Here is a 22,479-nt window from a genome sequence, read left to right on the forward strand (position 1 = left end):
ATTTATTATCAATCTGTACGCTATGATATTCTTCTTGTTCACGCTGCACGGAATTCAGGGATAAGAAGTGAGTATTTAGTACACTTTTTCGGATTCCCGATTAGCTCGGTATTGATTTACTATAATCTGATCGAATCTCTTCCGAATTTATTACAACTAACTGATTAATGTAGCAGTACATCTGTCAGAATGGCTGGTATATCGCAGACGGTTAAAAAAAAAAAAAAATTAAATTATACACGTGTTTCGACGTGAATAATTCTGGCCTCGTTGTAATAGAGTCTTACTCAACATTTTCTACACCCCTCTTGCCGTTGGTTTCAAATTTCGCACCTTCGTTTCAGGGGAAAATCCATTCATCCGTTCTGCAACAAGGTGAAACGTGATCCGCTCCATACCGAGTGCACGGACGACAGAAGCTCCGTCGCACTCTGCAATCTCATCGAGCATCCACGACCACTGCCAAAAAAATATCAGGTTTGTGCGTTACTGATAATTCTTTGCCCCCAGAGTTTCAGGATAAACGCTGAAAAATTTTATTCGAACATGTTTTGCGGGTCACAAATTCGGATCTCAAAGCACTTGAAATCGATAACAAAGCTTCGGTATCGTATAACTCTTATCTCCCCCGTCTGCAGAACTTTGACTCGATACCGCACGTTCCATCGGGTAGGGAAGAATACTACGGTGGTTCCGTATCCTTGGCTGACTACTGTCCTTACATCCAGGAATTCACGTGGAAGGCGAGGAACATCGTTGTCAGAGGGTCGCATTGCCTATACGAGGAAAACAATCCGAGTAATTACAACTATACGTACAAGCATGTCAATACTTCGGTAAAAATGATCAAATATTACTTTATTGTAACTCGACGTTTTCAGTCTTGGACAAGAATTTTGCCGTCGAGAAGTACGGGCCTCAGTCGAGATGCTTTGATAACGCAGATCAGATGTGGGAGGAGAGAAATTGCAAGCAGGCGAGACAGTGGCAGCATTGGGGGTCCGGCTGCTATCAGTACAAATGCGAGCTTGGGAGATTGCACATCGTGGTAAGCTGGGTTGAATTTTTTTTTTTTTTTAATTCTTCTCCATCGGATCAAGGAAACCGATGATCACTCTGCTCCCTTTTTATGTTTCGTAACGTTACTCTCGCAGGTTGGAAACTACACATTCACGTGTTTCCATTCCGGTCAAGAAATCGCGATAAGGGTATTGCAGAACAATTGGCTCCACAAAGGAGCCTTGAAATGTCCACCCTGCAAAGACATTTGTCAAGTAAGTGTAGATGGGATTATTAATTTTTTTATCAATTTTTTGATTCGAACGCTGAAGACAACCTTGTTTCAGGCGGAGTTCAAGGCTCGAGGTGAATGGTGCAAGAAGGGCGAGGAACATCCTCCGCCGAATTTTTATCCCACGGATAGTCTTAACTGTTCTTTAGCGGCGAGAACGTCCGCCACTGGAATTGTGCCCGTCTTTGCAATGCTCGTAATCTTCCCCGTGGTCTACAGGTGATGTGTTCTTGGTATTAGCTCGTTATGTATTGTTATCAAATGAAGGATATATATAAATAGAATTGACTGCCCCTGAAGGCGGAGGGGCACGAGGAAAGATATTATAACTTTTCAATAACTACCGGAAACATTGTCTGAACAATTTATCACATATATAGTGTAAATTATTGTACACGCACACAAACGAAGAAAAAATCACTCGGCAGGGGAAAAGAGAAGGAGAAGAGAGGAAAGTAATTTCACCGTTACGTCCAACCATTTTCAAAAAGTGATTATTCAATTCTATAACGAATATATACACATATGTATATAATATATATACTATATTCCTCGGAATATGACTACATCTTCATAAATGTGTATATAAAAATCAGAGCCGAAGAAGAAAATCTTTTATCCTTCTCTTACAAGAATTTTTGTACATAATATTTTTCTGTTTTTCTCATCACCTGATTTTGGCCACGTTCAGTTATCAATTCTCGTTCGATCGTCAATCAAAGTTCTTCAACATGCGAGCCTCGCTATTTATATTACACGTTTGATAACACTGCATATAGTTTTTCCCAATTGTTTTATATCACGTCATTTATACTACTTTACAATTACAAAAACAAAAAAAAAAAGGTTACAAAAGTTGCCATCTATTATTATTATTATTATTATTATTGAATAGTATGTTTTATTAATACTTTGTTCTTTCGAGGATTTTAGACCGATGCTACACCAGCGACAAAGTAAAATACAAGTTTCAACACCTAACAATTTATTCCAAGTTCTACCGCAATATCGCAGTTAAAATATAACGATACAAAAAAATCCTAAACTGATTCATATAATAAATAAATTTTTCTACAAGCAGCTATAAATTAAAGTTTTTCATGACCTATGTGAACCTGGCACCCAACTTTGAAAAAAAATTGTCGAAAACTGATATCGATTGTACTCTGTTTGTACTCGCCTGTACCACTTTATTTTCGTTTGTACCTCGAATCGAAAAAAGATACGACATTTTCAAAAAATAATCTTCACCCTACTTTTGAAAATTTGGTTATTTCCAACAGGAACCGCTTCAGTACCGTTTGTACCCGGTTGTACCACTTTTTTTACGTTTGTACCTTGACCTAAAAAAAGATAGAGACGTTTTTTCATTTTTATAAAAGCTAACTGTTCTGTACCAATCGCACTTTTACATTATCATACGCATCTATTATTTTCTTACCACGGGCGTACTGGACGCGCAAATATTATTACATTTTTGTTTTGAGTTATGCAATCTTATAATTATTAGCTGTCAGTGTGACAATCCTACTTTGACGTAACCATACTCAGACTATTTTATCACGATGGCTGTTCACAATAATAAAAGAAGAAGATAGATTGTATTGTAACCTAATTAACATAATACAGGTTTTGAATCGAGTAAAAATATTTAAAAACTTGGGTTTACTAAAAATCAAAATCGCACTCTGTCTTCTTCTGTGTCTAAGTACAAACTAAAAAAGGCAGTACAAACGGGTACGAACGACTCCGAAGCGGTTCCCATTAGCAGAGTTCCATTATCTTTGAAAAGAGAAGAGTTAGGTCTTCTGAAAATCAAAAAACGACTGTATTTTCTTTTGGGTCAAGGTACAAACGAAAAGAAGGTGGTACAAACTGGTAGAAACTATTCTAAAGCGGTTCCCGTTGGAAAAAACCAAATTTTCAAAAGTAGGGTGCCGGTCATTGTTTTAAACTGCCATATCTTTTTTCTATTTGAGGTGCAAGCGAAGAAAAGTGGTACAATTGAGAACAAACGAAGTACAATCGATATCAGTTTTCTAAATTTTTTTTTTCCAAAGTCGGGTGCTAGGTTCAACATAGGATTTTTCATGTAGAAGCCGTAACTATTTCTTGTTCGTGTTACAAAGAAAAAAAAAAAGAACAAGGAAACAAGTGATATTATCAGCGTGGAAAATCGACGCTCAATATCATAAAATAAATATATAAATTGCGGGTGTAAGTTGAGGTGCTCTAGGTTAATAAATTCATATCAATTAGATCGCAGCTTTTGCATTGTTCTAAAATTCTCCAATGTAACTCCTTGAGTTACACTAATATTATGTGATATAGCATATCAATCGGATGTTAATGAAAATATGAAAAAAAGAGAAAAGAAATGAGAGAAGATAAAGGAAAACACAAAGTAATTACACATATTATGAAAATGCAACGAATCCACTTTCGTAATCAGTTTGGACTTATTTGAAGGCAGCTGTCTGGAATGTTATTATATTTTCAGTCTTATACCCAGGTATATATGCGAAGTGTAAGATATGAGAGGAGTTTGTAAATAGATTGTAATGATAAATATCGTTCTCATTATGTTTGTCGCTTATAGTATTAAGGAACGGATATGTGCGTGTATACCATACATGGAACGTTCACTTATTCCGATCACTATTACCACATTGATAGATATTTCCGCGAGGGTAGAAATAATTTTTTATCTAAACGTATGTACGTTCAAATTGTTACGTCTATGATCTAATAAACCAAACATTTGTACGGGATGAGCCGATTTTACAATGAAAAACTATAATACGTTTAGAAATTGTCAGAAACGTTTTCATATAATTGCCTCAAGAATTTTATCTGATCATCCTGTATAAGCTACTCTAGCACTTTAGATAAATCTAACGGAGAACTGTAACGGTTTTGTAAAATGCAAAGATGTTACGACCGGAATCTCTTTTACCTACAAATTTAAAAGCGTCACAGTTTTCCTACTTTCTTCTAGGCTATTGCTAAAAATGTCTTCATCGTTCTACACAATACGTATTATAATATAGCGGACATGTATTGATTGTCAAATTCGTATTTTAGTAAAATGTCAAGGTTGTGAGGACACTCGCGAGTGTTATATACGTGTAACGATCGCAAAGTCCCAGCCCAAGTCCTACAAATGTGCAAAAATCATTGATCGATTGCCCCCGCAGGATTAGCCATAGAAGATATTCAAAACATCAAATGAAAACAGTAGCATTTTTGAAGGATGTACATAGGGATAAAGAAAACCTTAAATATTATTACGTATTGCGTTGTTAGTTTTTATCACTAATTTTGCATTTCATACTTTTATTTCATCATTCCTCCTATGAAACTCCATTTATTGATTCTCAATTTCATTTTCACCTCATTACTCGATGAAAATCATTTTTCCGATGCTTCGTAGGGAAGTTGTTAATTTTTTTTTATCATCAGTTAATCAGTAGCTGATTTGTTATTTTTATTTTGAAATGTCTAGGGCGTGAATATTCACTGTATCATGTATGATAGATGTATCGATATACATGCCCTATATTACGGTATGTGCGTATGGTAATATGGATGATGGTGGTATATCTAGTGAGTGTAAAAGCAGTAAAATAACTGATATATGACGACTCTGTTTTTTCGAACTGTAAAAAGATTTGAGAGTTTCTATGTAACATAGGTTTTACTAATAATATCGAACGAGTGTTAATCGTTGATGAAAGGTCTAAATCCAAGTGACGTGGAAGTCATGAATTAATTATCAAAGCAGAATTATGTCGGTTTTATTTTTCGATTCTCATTAAATATAAACTAATTCACAGTTTTCCTCGTTACCGAATAAACCTAAATATTAATAGATATAAAGTTGATTAATTGTAATGAATAACTGACCAACAATTAATATATCAATTATCAACGTATCAAGAACTCAACGTACATTATAACGTGTACAGTAATCCGGGATATACGTTATTACACTTGCATGACATGCTATCGATAATTTTCCGACAATACGTGCCATTTTTCTATATTTCAGAAACAATAACTTCGGTAGTGGCAAACTAAGATTTCATCGAAGTCTTATTTGTACCTATACCACACATATTATACGCATAACGTAATGTATAATCGTTTCGTTCAATTATTGTTACAGTGTGTCTGAGGATAGAGTTTAATCTGTAATAGATATATTATATATTATATGATAATAATAACTATTGTATAATTCATGACGGATAATGATAATTTATTCGGTATTCCTGATGCCGAAATATGTTATTACTGTGGAAGCATTCCCGTAAATCTTATGACATACAATAATTCATAACGTGTACATTCGATAAACCAACTATTATAATTTTTTTTTACTGAATGTAGCTATAACGCTTATTGAACGGAGGAAAAATTAATAATAATACCAACAATGAAGTATTTTTATGATAATCTTGAATAAACGAGTTGTAATTCGAAAGAAATCAATTTTGTATTCTTAATTTTACACACGATAATCGTAAGAAATACTTCAAACGAATCATAAGTAAAGATGTTTCTAAGTGAAAACTTTCTGTAAACTCTGACATTTCAATTCTTATTTTTAATTAAAGTAAACATCGCTGATATACTTGCGAGTTGTAAAAAGTAGTTGAACGATGTAAAAGCTTATAAAAGTGTCAGTCAGTAACAACATTATTGATGTAAATCACGTTATTACGGAAACAGAATTAAATCATGATCATGTCATTCCGTCTGACCAGCCATTCCAGTCATTTTACCGACGATCGATCATATACCGACCCGCCAATAAAAAGTCCTCAATGCTAGCATCCGGCAGTAAGTATGCGACAGCTTTAAAGCAACGGCAAGTAAGATTCGCGGGAGGCATTTGGTTACAACTACCGCGAATGAAAATCCGCGCATCATTTGCTTTTCCTGATTTTCTAACCGAGTTACCGATCGCACTCGGTCGTTGCCAATTTTCCGTATCGTTTGATGACTCGAATTGTAACCATTAAAATTCCTGTAACGTCATTTTACCAATGTTTTCGCGAAACGTCTCGCGCATCATAATTCAAGATGCCGCCGAAGAAGAGCGTCGACGGAAATCGTCCCCGGCGGTATCAAACCCCGAAGAATTACTGCTCTCGCCGATTAAAAAATTCCGAATCCAACCGACCACGATCCCGACAAAAGTTCATCAAGGTCTCGGACCTCGTTTATAAGTATCTGGAAGACGTCGCGACCCTCAGCGCTGAACGACGTCAAAGGAACAACGCCAGGACGAATTTTCATAGAGTTCACGTCCGGAAATCCAGTCGCCGATATCGCAGACCAGATAACCCCAGAAGCATAGTCGAAGTTCTGTTTCAATCGGGTTCTCGAATTCCTGGAAGATTGACATCTGCGGAATATGATTTTTATTGATGCAAGAGGAGAAGATCTCGGACACTTGTAACACGAAAGCTTTGAGATGGAAAAGTGGACGAGGAAGAAAATCTTCTAGATCCCGGAGGCTTTTGCAATCCAAGAGAAGATCGAACGTCGATTTGGAAGTTCTAATGAGTTTGATATAAGTAATTTCATCAGGATGCGAATGGATGTGTTGAACAGAAAAATTTAACTTCTATTGACGATTTTTCGTACTTGTGGATCCTTTCTCATGTGCGCAACGCTGCCTTCCCACATTGAAAATATTTTCACAAACGATATTGGAACAGACAGAAATGATGCACAAGAGAAAAAGTGAAAAATTTTACCATACACATTTACGAGAAATTGAAATCGTGATCGATAATTTGATCTGCCACTTATTATGAATCCAGATAAACAACTACGGATTGATCATTTATATGTATTCGAAATTTTTTCACAACGTTAATAACGTTCCTCTTTGATACTCGACATGAATTAATGTTTGGTTTAATTGAAGGTTCGGTAAATAAGGTGAAATATCATCATCTGACCACGATTATTAGATGTGAATTAAGCTTGCGTCACTTCAGCTCCTGTACAAATAAATTTGTGAAGTAGCAGCCTCAAGTTTGCTCGGTAAATAAATTATCCCCTTAATGGTCGATCGTATCTCGGTACGGCAAACAAGATCATGTTTGTAGCATAATGTATCGTTAAACCTGTAATACTGATCGCTGGCTAACGACCTGGCGCTTCGATATTTTCGGCGCGATAGGCCGAAGAGGCTGTTTTGTCAGTTTCGACATGACTCAAAATCGATTTACACGAAAAAAAAAAATAATAATACAGAAACTGAATAACCGTTAAAGTACTCTACAGAATTTCAAATTATGATATTATCCGGTGATCGTCGTAAAGTTAATAATACATACGTATATATGCAGGTATATAAATTAAACTTCACATGTAATAATTATCCTGATAAAGGTATAATCAGTGAAAACGCCAAGATATCTTCGGAAAAATATCAGAATCAATATTTACGGGTCTAGGTATTTAAATATGATTCTCGTAAAAAAGTGATTTGTATTTTACGGGTCTAGGTATTTAAATATGATTCTCGTAAAAAAGTGATTTGTATAACAGCGGAATAAGTAATTAAGCAAAAAAAATGGGGTAGAGCTCCTGGTGGTTCAAATTTCATTCATCACTAAACAGAAAAGAGTAAAACCTCAATAACACATGATACGTCGTTCGTCGCAGTTGCATTTTAAAATCTAAATAAAAAAAAAAAAAAACAAAGATAAAGAAAGATCGGTTACGTATTAGCGTTACATTGAAAACACAAAACCTCCGCATAAAATAATCTCCAGTGTATTATAATCCTAGTAGCGTGCAGAGTTCGAGTATCGACGACGACGGCAGCAATTCGATCCCGAAAGCGTAAAATTTTGATTCTGACAATTTCGCATCCAAGGTCTGACGCGCTCGGGTTCGTCAAAGTCGTCATCGCTGACGTCGGCGTCCGAGCCGCAGTTTGAATCGCGTCTTCTTCTTCCGGAAGGATGACGGTGGGTCACGGATCTCGAGAATACGGAGTCGTTGTCGTTAGCTAGTGAGTTGCTGCTGCTGCTGCTGCTGCTGCCGCTGCTGCCTCTTCTGCATCTTCTCGGAGGACTTTGGCTCCTGGATCTGTCGACGACGTTCCGCACCGGCTCATCGCGAAACATGTTTTCGTCGGAGCTGTGATCGCGCACTACGAAGCGATCCCCGTTACCTCCGACCCTTCGTACCGGCTCCTGGGGGATCGGGGGATGTATTTCCTCGATTACGGAAAGCGTCCGGTCCTCGTTGAACACTTCGCCGCCCGCTGGATCTCCGGCAAAAATTCCGCCCTCCGGAGGGTTGCTTCGGTTCTGAAATCTGGCGGAATCGCGTCGCGGATATTCTGCGTCTGACACTGCGGATAACCGGTCCATCGAAACTGGGGCGTCCTGAGCATCAAAGCTTGCGAAAGTCGAATTCGCAATTGGCGTGCCGCGGCGTCTTATTCCTTGGCATCCAGACCGTCTTCGCGAACCGCAGCCGCGTTCAGGCCCACAGCGATTCGGCGGAGTGGGCTTTTGCACGCTGCAAGCAAAGGGCCCCGTAAGGTGGTACCTGTTGATACCCGTCTTCAAGACGAACCTGAAACATCGAATTTCAATGCTTGGCTCAGCCCTGACAGTTCAGCTGCTTGAGAGGGATGCCAGACTTTGTGAAACCGGGGGTTTGATCGGAGTTTGAGAAAACTACAGGTAAATTACATATTCATGTTGATGGAAGTAAATACGAAGATTGGAAAATCATTTTTGACTATTCACAAGGTGCAGCGCACCCTTTCGACCACAAGGGACGAACCCTTGATCCGTCACTTGATTCAGGGCGGTTTCAACCTGGGAGCAAAGATCGCCGTCGTGATGATAATGGCGTCGGATATACTGCACGATCTCTTCCATGGAGCAGGAGGGCCATGATTGGGTAGTTTTTTGGCGCTGCACAGCGCGCAGGGCCTCCAAAATTCGGATTGAAAATCTTGCCGATGTTTCTATCGCGCAATTAGCATTGCCTTGGCCCACAGTCGTTTCCTGCCAATTTATCGCATTGGTAAATATTTCGAGGGCTTCGTTACTGATTCCTAACTCGATGCTAACCTCGCAATTAACCGCAGACGAATCGGCGCACCGATTCAAGCCCATTGATTCGAGACGATCTTCGCGCAGGATCTGATCGATCACGCAATTCACCTCGCAGTCGATGTCTTCATCGCAATCACCCATTTTCAATAGCCAGTTGATCCAAAAATATCGGGCACGTGCAGGTATCGACGGTGTAGCAACGAAGACACGTGTGACGGGAATCCAGAAGAGCGTGTATGAAAGTTTTCGCCGGTTTTCAGTAGTCACGAAGTAGCTGCAGGCAACGTTACTTTAATAGAAAAAAAAAAAATCTAGTAGAACCAAATGATGATGAAGCTGTAGATATCATTGTGAGATGCTTCGCTGGAAAGGTTCAAAGTCGCGAGGATCAGTCATCGAACAGTTGATTACCAAACGTGTAAGATTCGTACTCGATATCTAACGATTCCTTCGCGCCCAACTTCCTGTGAAAAATCGAAGTGGGCGATTTACCGACAGATTTCAAGATGGTCGTTTTTGCAGATAGCGTGCGTCATGAAGTGATCTGCAACTTATTGCTGCACATAGACTTTTCACTCCGATTCGCGATCTGAAGTCACGCCCTTGCATAAAACCATAATCAAGGTCAAAGCCATACGATTGTCTAACCTTTCGGCATTCCGTAGAGGATGGGAATGCCCGTAATACCAACTGCGATCATCCGATGCATGTCGACGCACGTGTCGGGCACGTGGCAGATTTGTTGATGACTGAGGGCTGAAGAATCAAGTTACATTGTCTATAGAACAGGAGACGGTTGAATCTGTAGGGTTTTATTTTCTGAGCAACATCAAGTTGCGAGTGAGTTATGACCGATAGAATTGACAGGATGACCAATAGCTTCGTCGATCCTCCTAAGCCTAACCCTGCATGCGTCGGCCTGCGCGAGCGTATTAATATTTCACCATGCCCCTTCCAGTCACTATTTAAATTGTAAATCAATACGAAACGTACGCTGTTACACTCCGTTGTGTACTCCGACACTATCCGTCCCGTTCGGACACGTTCCTATTTCCTGGAGAACCAATTGATCGTCGCTCCGCCTGTGAATCAACTTCCTGCGGCCGCCCCGATTTCTCACGAAAATTTCTCGAATCTCGATGTCGAGCGAGTAACGCTGTAATGTGGTATTTAATTTTTCTGACGTGTATAATAATGCTTCGACGATTTTCACGGAGCTAAAAATACTATTGGAGATACCTACAGTCCATCTATATGGGAACGAAGGTATACACATATGGTTCTTGGAACCAGGACAATCGGGTAGTTCAAATTTACGAGTGACGATAGGCTTCAGCGGTGTCGAACAGTAACTTGGAAAGTAGTTCCACAGGTCATAAAAAAAACTATTTTTCCCGCACTATTGCGCCGGGTAAGAAAAGAATGGAGCTGTCATCCGCCAGTGTGAAAAATATGAGGATATAAATTAGAGACGGCGAACGGGGAAAACTTTTCGGGGTCCTCGTGACGACTTGATGAGATAACTTTGCCCGCGTCGTGACTCGTGACTTCCCTCAGGTTACGAAGGGACGAAATTGGGGACGGAGTACACGTAAATCGGAACCGCATGCGACGACACGCGACAATGATGACGACTACGCGTCGACCTGAGGTGTCCCCGAAATATACCTGGTAGCCTGCGTCATGGTTACTAAAAATGACTCCCCAAAGTTAGATTTTCCTCGGCCAATCGGAGAGTCGGTAAGACTTTAAATTGGTTCCAATTAATGACAGAATAGATTTAAGTAGGACTTTGTTCAATGATTCATCATTTCGAAATACCTGTGATGTTCTGGTATTCACAGCGATCTGGAAAAATCCTTGACGGATTACACCGAGAGATATTTTTAGTTCCGGTTACCGCTCAGTCCTTAACTATTTTCATTTTTTACCACAACCGAAAAATATAGTTCCAGGTACAAAATGAAAATTAGTTTTCTAGCTGTTACCGGAAAGTCTAGTATCCGTTGCAAAAATTTAATGCTTGTGCAACAATAAATCGATGTTAAAGCCTTGTTTAACTAAAAAGGTAAAGTAAACCTCAGAAACTGATTTTGCGTTGCAATAACCAAAAAAGGATCGACAATAGCGCAAAATGGTTACGCGTACCTCGTTTTTCGTAATTCCAACAACATTCATACAGTTTTATAACGATACCTGTCTTACTCAATTTTTCTAGTTACTATAACAAATGGAAATTTTTCTCAGTGTACAAACGATTGTTGATAATTTCACCGCTGGATTGTAACCGTTACCTAAAAGTTGCGATGAGATTTCGAAAAAACCCTTACAGTACAGCCTGTCGTAAATGATACGCAACGTCGACGCGTGGAGACGACCAAGAGCGATATCCATCATTCGGAGCGACTGAACGCAATTGTGATTAAATTCAGTACAGGTAAGTATTTCGCAGTGCGTGCGTCTGTAGTTTCCGGGACGGCGATTAAGGTGATTACATCGAAGCCCCCCGTCAGCCGCCCCTGGAAAGCAGCTAAAGCGTTATAGCGTTATAATGTTAGGTGACTGAGAGAGGTCGCGAGGAAAGGGGGGAAAGCGGTCAGAGGGCACGAGCGGCGATGGGTCTCGTGACGTGATGTCACGTTATACCTGACGGCGACAGGTGAACCGGTTCGCACAACCCCGCTCAACCCCACGGCCTGCCTTCACGAGCTGCGAACTCCACCCCGAGTAGCCAACCCCGGGGGTAAATCCAGCCCCGTGCGTAACGACTGTGCCGTCCGATAATGGCACGCCGGCCCGTCGCCATAATGTCACAACGTCGTTCGGAATTCGGGATGACCGAACCAATTGACCCACGCCGGCCTCACGCTGACGCTAATTTTTCTTGGCGGTACGAAAGACTTATATCGACGTACGCTGGCCAAGTGAAACGACAGTGAAAATGGTAACGTTCTACGTTTTTCTATCTCGAAAAGATTTGATCAGGTATTTTTTACGAGCAACGGTTCGAGAACACATCGGGGATGTTTGCGATTTAAGTACTTTTCAGATTTTTACACTTAGTTATGGGACATCGGAGCACGGATCAGAGTTCGGTTTCTTAATCTGCGACTTACGAAAATTGGAACAAAGTGGCCTACAACTTTGTACACCGACTCACCTCATTAATCGTGGAATTAAAGAATGTGGCAAAATGTTCTATTCAGCTCTGGCTGTTGAGTGAAATTACTCCCGATCCCAGCGTGGTATTATCTACCCTTGACGAAACAAGTACTCTTATAAATATTCAGGTAATAGATAACGACGACGCCAACGGCCACCCGGGGCTTTACGTGAAATTGAGTGAAAAAACTGTTTAAAATTTCATCCATCCTCCGAGCCTTTGGTATCACTGTATATTTTTAATTTCACTACGTTCGACCGCTTTAATCACAGACGTCCAATTCCATACTTTACAATTATACGTTATTGCCCTGCGACGATCAAACTCCGCTTCTGATATCACCGGTTCTCATGTTCTCCTAGTTCAAGATTATGCGCTCATATTATATATTACACCGCGCGCAGGGCCGTTCGCAGTCCCCCATTTAAACATACCCGTCCGTCGATTGACCGTGTGTAGTTATAATATACAGAGAGTACCTGACTACCTGTCGACATTGGGGGCACCTCGAGTTCCCGGGGTTATTAATAGCAATTATCTGTTCCATAATTGTTTCTCTTTAGGGCAGCGTTCGAATGCGAGGGAGTGCGAGCCTCGCACATCCTTTCCGGAGGCGAACGCATACCTGGGCAATAATTGTTATACTCCCGTGAGATCACGAGCACGTGACATTTAAGCGATGCAGCTCTTATACACTCACATCCGTGTAACGGCGTACATCATGAATTGTGGACAGCAGCGTCAAAGTTCTTCCGTAGATCGCGAGGTGGATGCTATTAAACTTCTGAACGCTGCTGACCGCGGTAAATTGCTCACCTCCTGTCCGACCTGCATGGATATAAACTGTTCCATCAATTTTTTATAACGCTTTGCAAAACTTCTGTTGACGAGTGGTGTTGATGCGTCTAATTCCTCTCGTTGTTTATGCATGCCGTTATTCCTTCGCGGAGTTGAATATTGCGGATACCTTCGTATAGGGGAGCGTCTTCGGATAACGAAATCGATTTTTGGCGCGGGAATTTCAGTGATTTTTTTGGATTTGAACCTGCGATTCTTACGGTGTTTATTTATACACCTGAGTGACAGAACGCGCCACGTCGCGTAAGGTACAGGTGATTGTCTGAAAAAAAAGAGAAGGAAATACAAGCAGGGGCGCGCAAGGCTGAGCAACAGCTGTGCGATCCCAGAACTGTGGAGGATGATGGGCCTTCCCGCAGGTGCAAAACATGCTCGTCCCTTTTACCCCCTAGCTGCTGTAGACATACCCTGGACTCATCGGGGTGTAATGACTCTGATGATGATATAACCAAATACACGCGAGCACCGCAGTACCGCCACGTGCTCAATCCGGCCCTTCAAATCGTTCCAAGTGTGCCAGGTGAAATGGACGATATCGCACTCTTTACTCGAGGGGAGATCCTATCCGGAAAGAAGGTTTTATTTTCAATTTTTTCAACTTTGCTTGCTAGTTTTTCTGACTTTGGGGAAAATTTTCAACCATCACGGGTCCAGAAATCTGTAAAATCGTGGCTCTTCGGATTCAGAAGAAGACGGAGAACGATGCAATCGCTTTTGCACGTGATTTCGAACCTTGAGAATTTTAGGAAAATTTACACGATGAAAGCTTGTTTCGTCGAGATGTGCAGGTTTTGTTGCAGCCAAAACACGACACTTAAATCATATAAAACTGTACCTCAGAATCGTAAACGCTGAATACATTCCCCATGAAGACAAAACTTCTGAACAAGGGTCGCGATTGGATACCGTGTTCGAAACGTGGTCATTTCGAGGATTGCGAAAAGTTTCACCCCCGACATGTAATATTCAGAGATTGCCGAATATTTGTCCATACATCATTGTACAGGAACGGCGAACAGGAATGAAACATTATCAAGACAAGCCTCGTGAGTTAATTCGTGACAAATTGGTCATCGGTCACGAAGAGCGGGGCCAAAGAGGGCGTCTCGCAAAGTAGCGGCGGTCAGTTGGTGGTCAAACATTGCTTGACCGCGTAAAAGCCAATAATTCGATTTGTGATTACCCCACAGTAGCAAATGGTAGTGCCAAGCCGTAACACAAAACCACCCCGCATGTTACGTTACATATTTTATGTCACTGGATGGGAGGCGCCTGGCCCAGGGTCAACCAGGGGTCAGCAAGGCGTTGGAGGGTTCGAAAGTCACCGTTGGCCCGAAGGTATTTATTTATTTAAACCATAGGCGGTTCGTGGGGATCGACCGTGGTGCGCCTGTGCCGAAGGGCGGAGCACCGATAAAGGCTACCCGATTGGCCGCCATCGGCTACCCGGGCGGCACACGTGAGCCGAAGAGTTCCCGTCCGGTGAACCAAGGTAAAGTGAACCAAAGTGTCCCCCGACGTTCGGTGCTCAGATTCTTTGGCTCAGGCGAGATTGAAGAAGGAAAATTCATCGAACAGTAGTGAGTTCTTCGACTGTAAGGAAGCGTTTCCTCAAAATCTGCAATCAGCATTCGGTTCAGGACCTCAAGAGCGAACGCTGGACGAAACTAGTCGATGGTCCAGCTCTTTTCATAAAATCAAGAAGTCATCTAGTACGTGGTAACATGCGGTCAATCCACGAACATCGGGAATCCGGGGTTCAGGAACGTAGACAGTGATTCCGCAGGACAATAACCAAATCGTGATTGTTAAATTGAAGTAGACATGGATGTGGGTTTAACATTTATATTATCTATTAAATGACCGAACAACTCGTTCTCGCTTATCCTAGTCCGTTCGCTATCGAAACATAGCATGACCTCGTAGTGTGAGTTTACCTTTGTATTCCAACACACATCCTTAAATCCATGCTACAAACTTACGATAGTTTTAACATTGTTCTGAAATTCTCAAATTGAGTTCTCCCAAGCGATTTGGTTAGAATGTCTGCAATGTTATTCTCTGAATCAACTTCGATGATATCAAATATACGTTTTTTATAGTATTCGTACATGAAGTGACGATGAATATACTTGGAATTTTTATAAACGATTTCGATTTAAATAATTCATCGGTACTTCTCTCCATATTATAACGCGTTGTATTTTGAGAACCATCTAGATCTGTGTGTACTATTTATAAAAGATCATTGGATCTGGTTCTTTTATTTTCAAAAGTTAAATTGCGAATCTAATTTTGTATAGGTGTACCGCATCGCATAAATTCAAACTCCAATTCATTTGTTATTCCATCGACTAATTTATTCTTGAACATAGCTTTTGAATAATTGAAGTCAACATATCCTAAAATTCTATGATACTTCCCTTCCAGTCTCATCTTCTCATCGTTTCTCATGGTTACATGATACTTTATTTCCTACAAAACTCCTCATTTTATGTAATCCATTTTCTTTACGTGCAATCGCAAGGAATTCATTACCTTACGTATTACAAATTTTAAAAGTATCATTGACTGAAACAATTTTATTTTCGTCTATAACCACGGCATATAGCTAAGTAAATTTCGTTCCATATCTTTTACGTAAAATACGTTTACTATTTTAATTTCAATTTTTTTCCCATCAACAATACAATAATTTTGGATATCATAAATTTTTTCAGCTTTCGATAATTTACCATCTACAATTTTGACGTTAGTAAATGCTTATAGATTTACGCAATCGGCAAAATATAAATCGTTATTCATCACATGGTCATTTTCGCAGCTTCTACATTTTTGTTTTGACTTTTCGACGTAGCCCCTACTTCTGCATAAAATCAGCCCGCGTTGTTCTCACGACTCCCGTTACTCGCATCACGTCGTCGGTCTCCGTCGTTGCGTTGTTGAGACCCGCTGCCTCGCTGATTTTAAACGTAAGACGTAATCTTGTCCCCCACGGTCTCTGTTATTGTTGCTACGATACTGTTGCTGCTGTTGTGTTGTGGAAAATGTGTCTCATTACACCGCCGGATCCGCTTGTTCTAGAATTTTCTCTAGGCCACATCTAAGGCGGGTTTCATTTTGTATTCTTTCAGTTTCAAATGGGCCAGACTTACTTCAATTTTGACTGGTTTCTTTTTTCCCTCGTATTTCCCACATTGTTATTTTATTTTTAATAATCTCGCACGTTTGATCTGTCTTTTTCATAGCATCGATCAAATCACCAATATAGCTTAACGAGTCTGGTAGCGTCCGAAGCATGTAGTCCAACTTTTCATTTTAAGTTTACCGTGACACCTAAATTTTTCAACTTTTTTATCAGCTTCTCAAATTCAACCAAGAATATACTCCAGTGTCCGTAGTCAGTTAACTTTGCGTTGTCTAGTCTGTTTCTCGCTTCTTTGCAACACCATGAGCTGTTTCTTCTTCGCTCACAAGCTCCGATTGTTCAATTGAAATACCGTTTTAGATTTGGTTCGTTGCTTTTACATTATTTTCATTCCATGCATTTTCATTGTACGCCTGCCATCCTTCCCTTTCTGCTGCTTCCTCGCACTTCTTCCATCATAACATCGTCCCCACCACGTGATCACATTTTCCTGACTTCTCATCAGGTCGTTTTCTGGTAACCCCGCTCATCCCCACCCAAGGTCGGTCATATTGGAAACATAACATATATGACCCTTCTCACTTGTAGTACGAGTTCACCTTTGTATTCCAACAGTGATATACGTCAGGTTCTGATGAGAAACAGCCGGATGAACAGCCGATTTACTCCCATCTAGTTGAAGCAACGAGATCACGTCCAGACGCGCTACTTGAAAATCTTTCGAGGGCAATAACAAACCGGAAAAGTGATGGGTTCGAACGGTCACAGTGCGAGGTTAATGTGCAACGATGGCAACGTTTCCAGTGCCTTTTCTGCCCTGCATCTGCTCAGAAGCTACAGTCTACTCGCCCCGCCAGCAGGTAGGAGACAATCACCGAATTCATCGATAGCAAATCCACTGGTCGCGTTCGTTGACAACGACCGAATGACTTTCAACCATCGCGAATGACAAGGACGCTGAAAACAGGTATAGAAAGGCATCGCTTGATCCCAAGATCTCATGGTCTGTTGTCTGCGGAAAGCCCCACCATTTTTCTAGCCTCGCGCCGTCAGACCGGCGCAACAATGGCAACGTTTGGGGGAAGTTACGGTTGATTTGATAAGTCGGGCACCTTTCATGCCAATCTTTGACGGAGATACGATCTATTTCATCTACTCTGGTAGCCGTGATCGTCTAGTGGCAGGACCCTACGTTGTGGCCGTAGTAACCCAGGTTCGAATCCTGGTCACGGCAATGTCAAATAGGACATTGTCACGGCAGAGGTTCATTTTTTGTCAAATTTTCGACCTTGTAAATGAAGCGAGAGAATATTCAAATAATAGAGAAGCACGCGTTAATCATTTACGAAGTCACTTTGTTGTCTTTGGCTTACGCTACGACGGCTGCTCAACGTATTATTGAATTATACCTTACAGTGAAAGCTAATTGATCGAGCAAATTCGGGCATGAAAAACGAGGGTAATCCTGTCGATATTCTACTTCACCCTAGCTTACACAAACAATTAATAAAATTCTTGACAAAGACTTGGAACATGTGATCGTATAAAAGTCTATACCAGCCTGAATGAAAAGGTCTTGTCAAAATACATCAAAGAGAAATCTCATCTCCGCGGTTTTCAGTCGACCGTTGTAATTTCTGAACTATGTTTGGACCTCTATTGTCCCACTATATCTTGAATGTAAATTCTATGACGTGACACCGTCAGCGCGTAATTCATATTTTGTCATAAATCATTTATAAAGAAATACGAATTAAATTTCTGCCCTACTCTTTGTTGATACTTCGATTATATTTCGCCGTATTCAGGCAATTATTTGTCATTCCACTCCTCTATTCCGGTCGTTTACATATTGTATCTATTCACATGTACGATAAGGTTTGTACTCCGCAACCAATTCTGCACTTGTAATTCTGTGGACATGGGCAACTCCGTCAGCTTACAACCGAGAGCTACACGCTATACAATCGATTACGGTTCATACTTGTATTATAAACGTGGATGATGTCCGTAGAGTATACTGAAATCGATAAGTATTGTCAAATTACGAGCATCTACGATAAAAGCAATTGCGTTGACCTGACAACGTTTGGGCTGTAAGTCTGGAATTACCAGGTTCCGTCCGATATTTTTGTTTTTATTTTTGTTTTTTTTTTCCAAACACTCAAATTTGGAGTCATACCTTACTCTAATAAAAAATCTCGACACCCTCTGCTTTGCGCATGCTTGATTAGGTCTGCCTTAGCCGCTGATATGAATTGTAAATCTGGCGCGTTTTACCGTCGTTTCATACGCGCAACTGCAACAGCGTGGATATTCCACTTTTAAAAATGACATAATTACAGTTGGTTATATTTTATGGTTAAGCTTGTTTCAAGTTCTGATCGATGGACGTGTAAACTAATTGTAAGCCGAGACTATTGTGCGAGTAAAATAAGAATTTGGACGTCGTCTGCTCGCCGAAAATTTACTGTTCCAGGAGCATCGTATTTAATTTTGACTTTGCATTTTCACAAAATAAGCGTCAGACAGCTTGCATGAATTCATTTGTGTCTTAGTTCTCTGGTAATTTGCGTAAACCGATTAGCCGAAATTATACTTCGGAATACAGGGAGCCCCGATTTCGTGGTGTTTCAACGCTATATCTGATACATGCGTGCCAACGCGATTGCGTGGTCTAGACGTCGTTTATTTTCTACAGAAAATCCGAACGTTCTATGATGCACGGCTATAACGCTAAATGATAAGCGCGACCCGTTCTAAATCGTGCTTATTGCGCCGATTCAAGTAAGCTGAAGTTTTTATTAGCACAGCGCTTGGTTCAGCTGACAAATTCCCACTAGTTAAACGGTAAAGAACGGTGTTACGAAGCTCGCGTGGAGCGACTTCCGGTCTACCGTATAACGTCACGCCGCCTATGCTTATTGCGACGGCATCGAAAGAGTTTCGCGCGATTAAGGAACCCGACCGAACTTATTACGCGCTCGTCGTAAATCGTGGCGAATCAAGAGCTCCACGTGACATTAAAAAGTGAGGGAAAAAAAATATCGAAATCTTTTACCCCTGGTGGGACTCGAACCCACAATCCCCGGTTTAGGAGACCGATGCCTTATCCATTAGGCCACAGGGGCTGTTGGGAACTTGGATATAAATAATTTACTTGTTGCCTGGCTAGATTCCTAAATACATTTTTCATCCCGTTAGAAATTAAAAACCGACATGAAGTTGACAAGAATTTAATGTTAATTGAAAAATAATGACGATAACTTCTAGGTTGAAGAAAAAAATTTTTAAATACTTGCTGGCGCTACTATTTTCAGATCTCACCAGATTTGATCATTTTACGAGCCGTGAGTACGGTTTTGGAGAACCCGAGAGGCCTCGAGGATTAACAACTGGAGAAACTCCCTTGTCACCGCTGACTGCAACTTTTGCACTTCCGGCTGGTCTCCTACAGCCACCTGTGCTTACAGCAGTACCGCCGTTTATCCAATCGAGAAATGTCGCTCAGTCGAACGCCGACGTCACATACAGTTAGGATTGAACCAGTTTTTTCTAGTCACCTACTTGCCTTTATACGTTCTGTTCTTTTTTCTCTTTGTTGGACTGTTATGGATCTAATGTAGTACAGGTAACGGTAAAACTACCGCCTCGGTAGCGCAGTAGGCAGCGCGTAAGTCTCATAATCTTAAGGTCGTGAGTTCGATCCTCACCCGGGGCATTATTTTAGTAATTTTTTTTATTCCTTTCTGTCCGTATTTTGCAAAATGCCAAACATTCGGACTCATTGTCAGAGTGAAATTATTTCTTATAATCTCAAGGTCGTGAGTTCGATCCTCACCCGGGGCATTATTTTAGTAATTTTTTTTTAATTCCTTTCTGTCCGTATTTTGCAAAATGCCAAACATTCGGACTCATTGTCAGAGTGAAATTATTTCTTACATATGTGTATATTGTTCAGATGCCCTTCTCGGACGTCACTTCATGAACACCGATGGATCTGCTACGGCTGCCCTTCAAAAGCGGCTGCGTGGCGGCAAAAAGCCGATTCCCACCGAGCAGAAGGACGAGAAGTACTACGAAAGAAGAAAACGCAATAACGAAGCCGCAAAGAAGTCTAGGGATGCGCGAAAGATCCGCGAGGATCATGTGAGTTTACCAACTAACTATTAAGGGGTGCAGCTTGGACGGTCTAAAATCGAACTTATTTTTAGGATTTGCTTTTAAAGGAAATGAAAACACTTGAAGCAATTTGAGTTTTAGGGTTTTATTATTTATAGTTTCAAGAACATTTAAAAATTTAACGGCGCTTAACGACATAGGATATTCATTGCAAGCTGATCCTGTATATTCAATGACCTGTGAATGATGTAATGTAATCACCACGAGCAGATTGCGCTGAAGGCCTTGATGCTGGAACATGAAAACGCAATTCTGAAGGTCCAAATTGCGAGTTTGAGGGAGGAGGCGCAGTCCCTTCGGCACGTGTTGATCAAGCAACAAACCTCGGGAATTTCACAGGTCAGCCCTATCGACGCCACAACGACGGGGAATAATCGCGATCCCAGATCTCAACCGCGGTCGACGGCCGCCTCGTTACCTTGTCGGGCCTAAGTTTTCTATTCTAAGCTGCTATCATTTAGATATAATGCACCGTATGTACAGATTATTACTCGGAATATTTTCAACTGTTATTCTCAACTGATTCAGTGTAGTGATTGATTAGTTTCGATTAAAAGTTAGTAGTATAAGTTTAAGTCATAACTAAATATTGTACTTTTTAGGAATTAATGACTGATTTTTGTGATCTTCGTTTTTAAGCTCGACTTATAATTCTCAATTCTCACTAGCGATTTTAGTTGGACATTTTTTTATTCAAATGTACTGAATATTATATTTTTTAAGAATTAGCGACTGACTTTAGTGATTTTCACGCTTGAGCTCAACTCATAGTTCTCAATTCTCACCAGTAATATTAGTTTGTACGTTTTTTTTAAGTATAAAATTATTCTCCCGAGTGCTGTTAAATCAGTTCCGTAAGTCCTATATCGAGCAGCGTGCAATCTGTTTCGTTTAAATGTACTGAATACTACATTTTTTTTAAATTAACGACTGAGTTAGGGATTCTCATGCTTGGACTTAACTCATGATTCTCAATTCTCACCAGTGATCTTAGTTTGTAAATTATTTTGCGGTATAAAAATATTACCCCGAAGTGGTTTTAAATCACATCCGTCCTATATCGAGTAGCACGTCATCTGATACGCGTTGATGACACGATGAATGTGAAATATATATTGATAACTATAATAAATATAGTAAGCATATAAGTATCAAATTATACGGACTAATGTGTGTTTAATATCATACAGCTGCTGCCCTTGTTTAAGAATAATGCCCTATGTATATATTCCTTTTTATTTGTCACTGTTGTTAATGAATAAAAATTGACTCCACTATTGCAGCAGTTACCTGTATCTTCATTTCGTTGTTTGTGATAACTACTAATTCTGCTTGACTTTAGGTGTATTCTTTCCTCGACGGGTAACTAACAACAACTTGACGTGACTTTATATTCTAGATACCTACGTTACCGTCTCAACCTAATTCTAATCAAATAGCCTCAAAACATTCACTTCAGGTGGTGCAAGCTCACGGTGTGTGATGATAGGAGTCATTGATAATTAAAAATTAGATTGATAAAAATGGCAAAAGACACTTCGGATTATTTGATATCGTCGATTCAAATGGATATGATTGTAAATGAATTTGAGTCGATAAATATTATGAAATCGACTACTTGGGTCTCACGACCTGCCGTATTTTTTAGTACTTCCAGATAACATATGATTATTGAGACATGAGTTTTCGTACAACGAAGCTCCTATCTCAAGTACAAATCAGTCGAATTGCAATA

At 40.4% G+C, this 22,479-nt stretch overlaps 2 protein-coding genes, 1 long non-coding RNA gene and 3 other non-coding genes across 7 annotated transcripts in view; 4 read left to right on the forward strand and 2 right to left on the reverse strand.

Moving 5' to 3' along the window:
* Window positions 1-5,781, forward strand: part of Invadolysin (leishmanolysin-like peptidase, invadolysin) — a 206,404-nt gene extending 200,623 nt beyond the window's left edge. Inside the window, exons 10-14 of the mRNA XM_046633335.2 lie at window positions 345-477; window positions 639-798; window positions 882-1,048; window positions 1,155-1,274; window positions 1,347-5,781. Coding sequence (XP_046489291.1) covers window positions 345-477; window positions 639-798; window positions 882-1,048; window positions 1,155-1,274; window positions 1,347-1,514 — 748 coding nt within the window. The 3' untranslated portion in view covers window positions 1,515-5,781. The remainder of the gene's footprint in view (window positions 1-344; window positions 478-638; window positions 799-881; window positions 1,049-1,154; window positions 1,275-1,346) is intronic.
* Window positions 17-1,477, reverse strand: LOC124222418 (uncharacterized). Its single transcript, XR_006884006.2, has 3 exons — window positions 1,337-1,477; window positions 858-1,255; window positions 17-776 (listed from the first exon to the last, which is right to left on the reverse strand). It is a non-coding gene; the product is annotated as an uncharacterized lncRNA (long non-coding RNA).
* Window positions 5,782-14,790: 9,009 nt separating the features above from the next.
* LOC124221762 (nuclear factor interleukin-3-regulated protein) lies at window positions 14,791-21,751 on the forward strand. Of its 2 annotated transcripts, none has more exons than XM_046632046.2 (5): window positions 14,791-15,244; window positions 17,178-17,422; window positions 19,883-20,095; window positions 20,524-20,711; window positions 20,955-21,751. In XM_046632046.2, the coding sequence occupies exons 2-5, from the start codon at window positions 17,311-17,313 to the stop codon at window positions 21,174-21,176; spliced, it is 735 nt and encodes a 244-aa protein (XP_046488002.1). In that variant the 5' UTR covers window positions 14,791-15,244; window positions 17,178-17,310; the 3' UTR covers window positions 21,177-21,751. The 2 variants fall into 2 exon arrangements, with proteins under 2 accessions (XP_046488002.1, XP_046488003.1); XM_046632047.2 differs by lacking the exon at window positions 14,791-15,244 and adding an exon at window positions 16,330-16,386.
* On the forward strand, window positions 17,726-17,796 carry TRNAH-GUG (transfer RNA histidin (anticodon GUG)). The gene has a single exon. It is a non-coding gene; the product is annotated as a tRNA-His (tRNA).
* Window positions 19,621-19,693, reverse strand: TRNAR-CCU (transfer RNA arginine (anticodon CCU)). Its single transcript has one exon. It is a non-coding gene; the product is annotated as a tRNA-Arg (tRNA).
* On the forward strand, window positions 20,211-20,283 carry TRNAM-CAU (transfer RNA methionine (anticodon CAU)). The gene has a single exon. It is a non-coding gene; the product is annotated as a tRNA-Met (tRNA).
* Window positions 21,752-22,479: the final 728 nt, after the last annotated feature.

The sequence above is a fragment of the Neodiprion pinetum genome, chromosome 6 (genome assembly GCF_021155775.2).
Source record: "Neodiprion pinetum isolate iyNeoPine1 chromosome 6, iyNeoPine1.2, whole genome shotgun sequence".
NCBI lineage: Eukaryota > Metazoa > Arthropoda > Insecta > Hymenoptera > Diprionidae > Neodiprion > Neodiprion pinetum.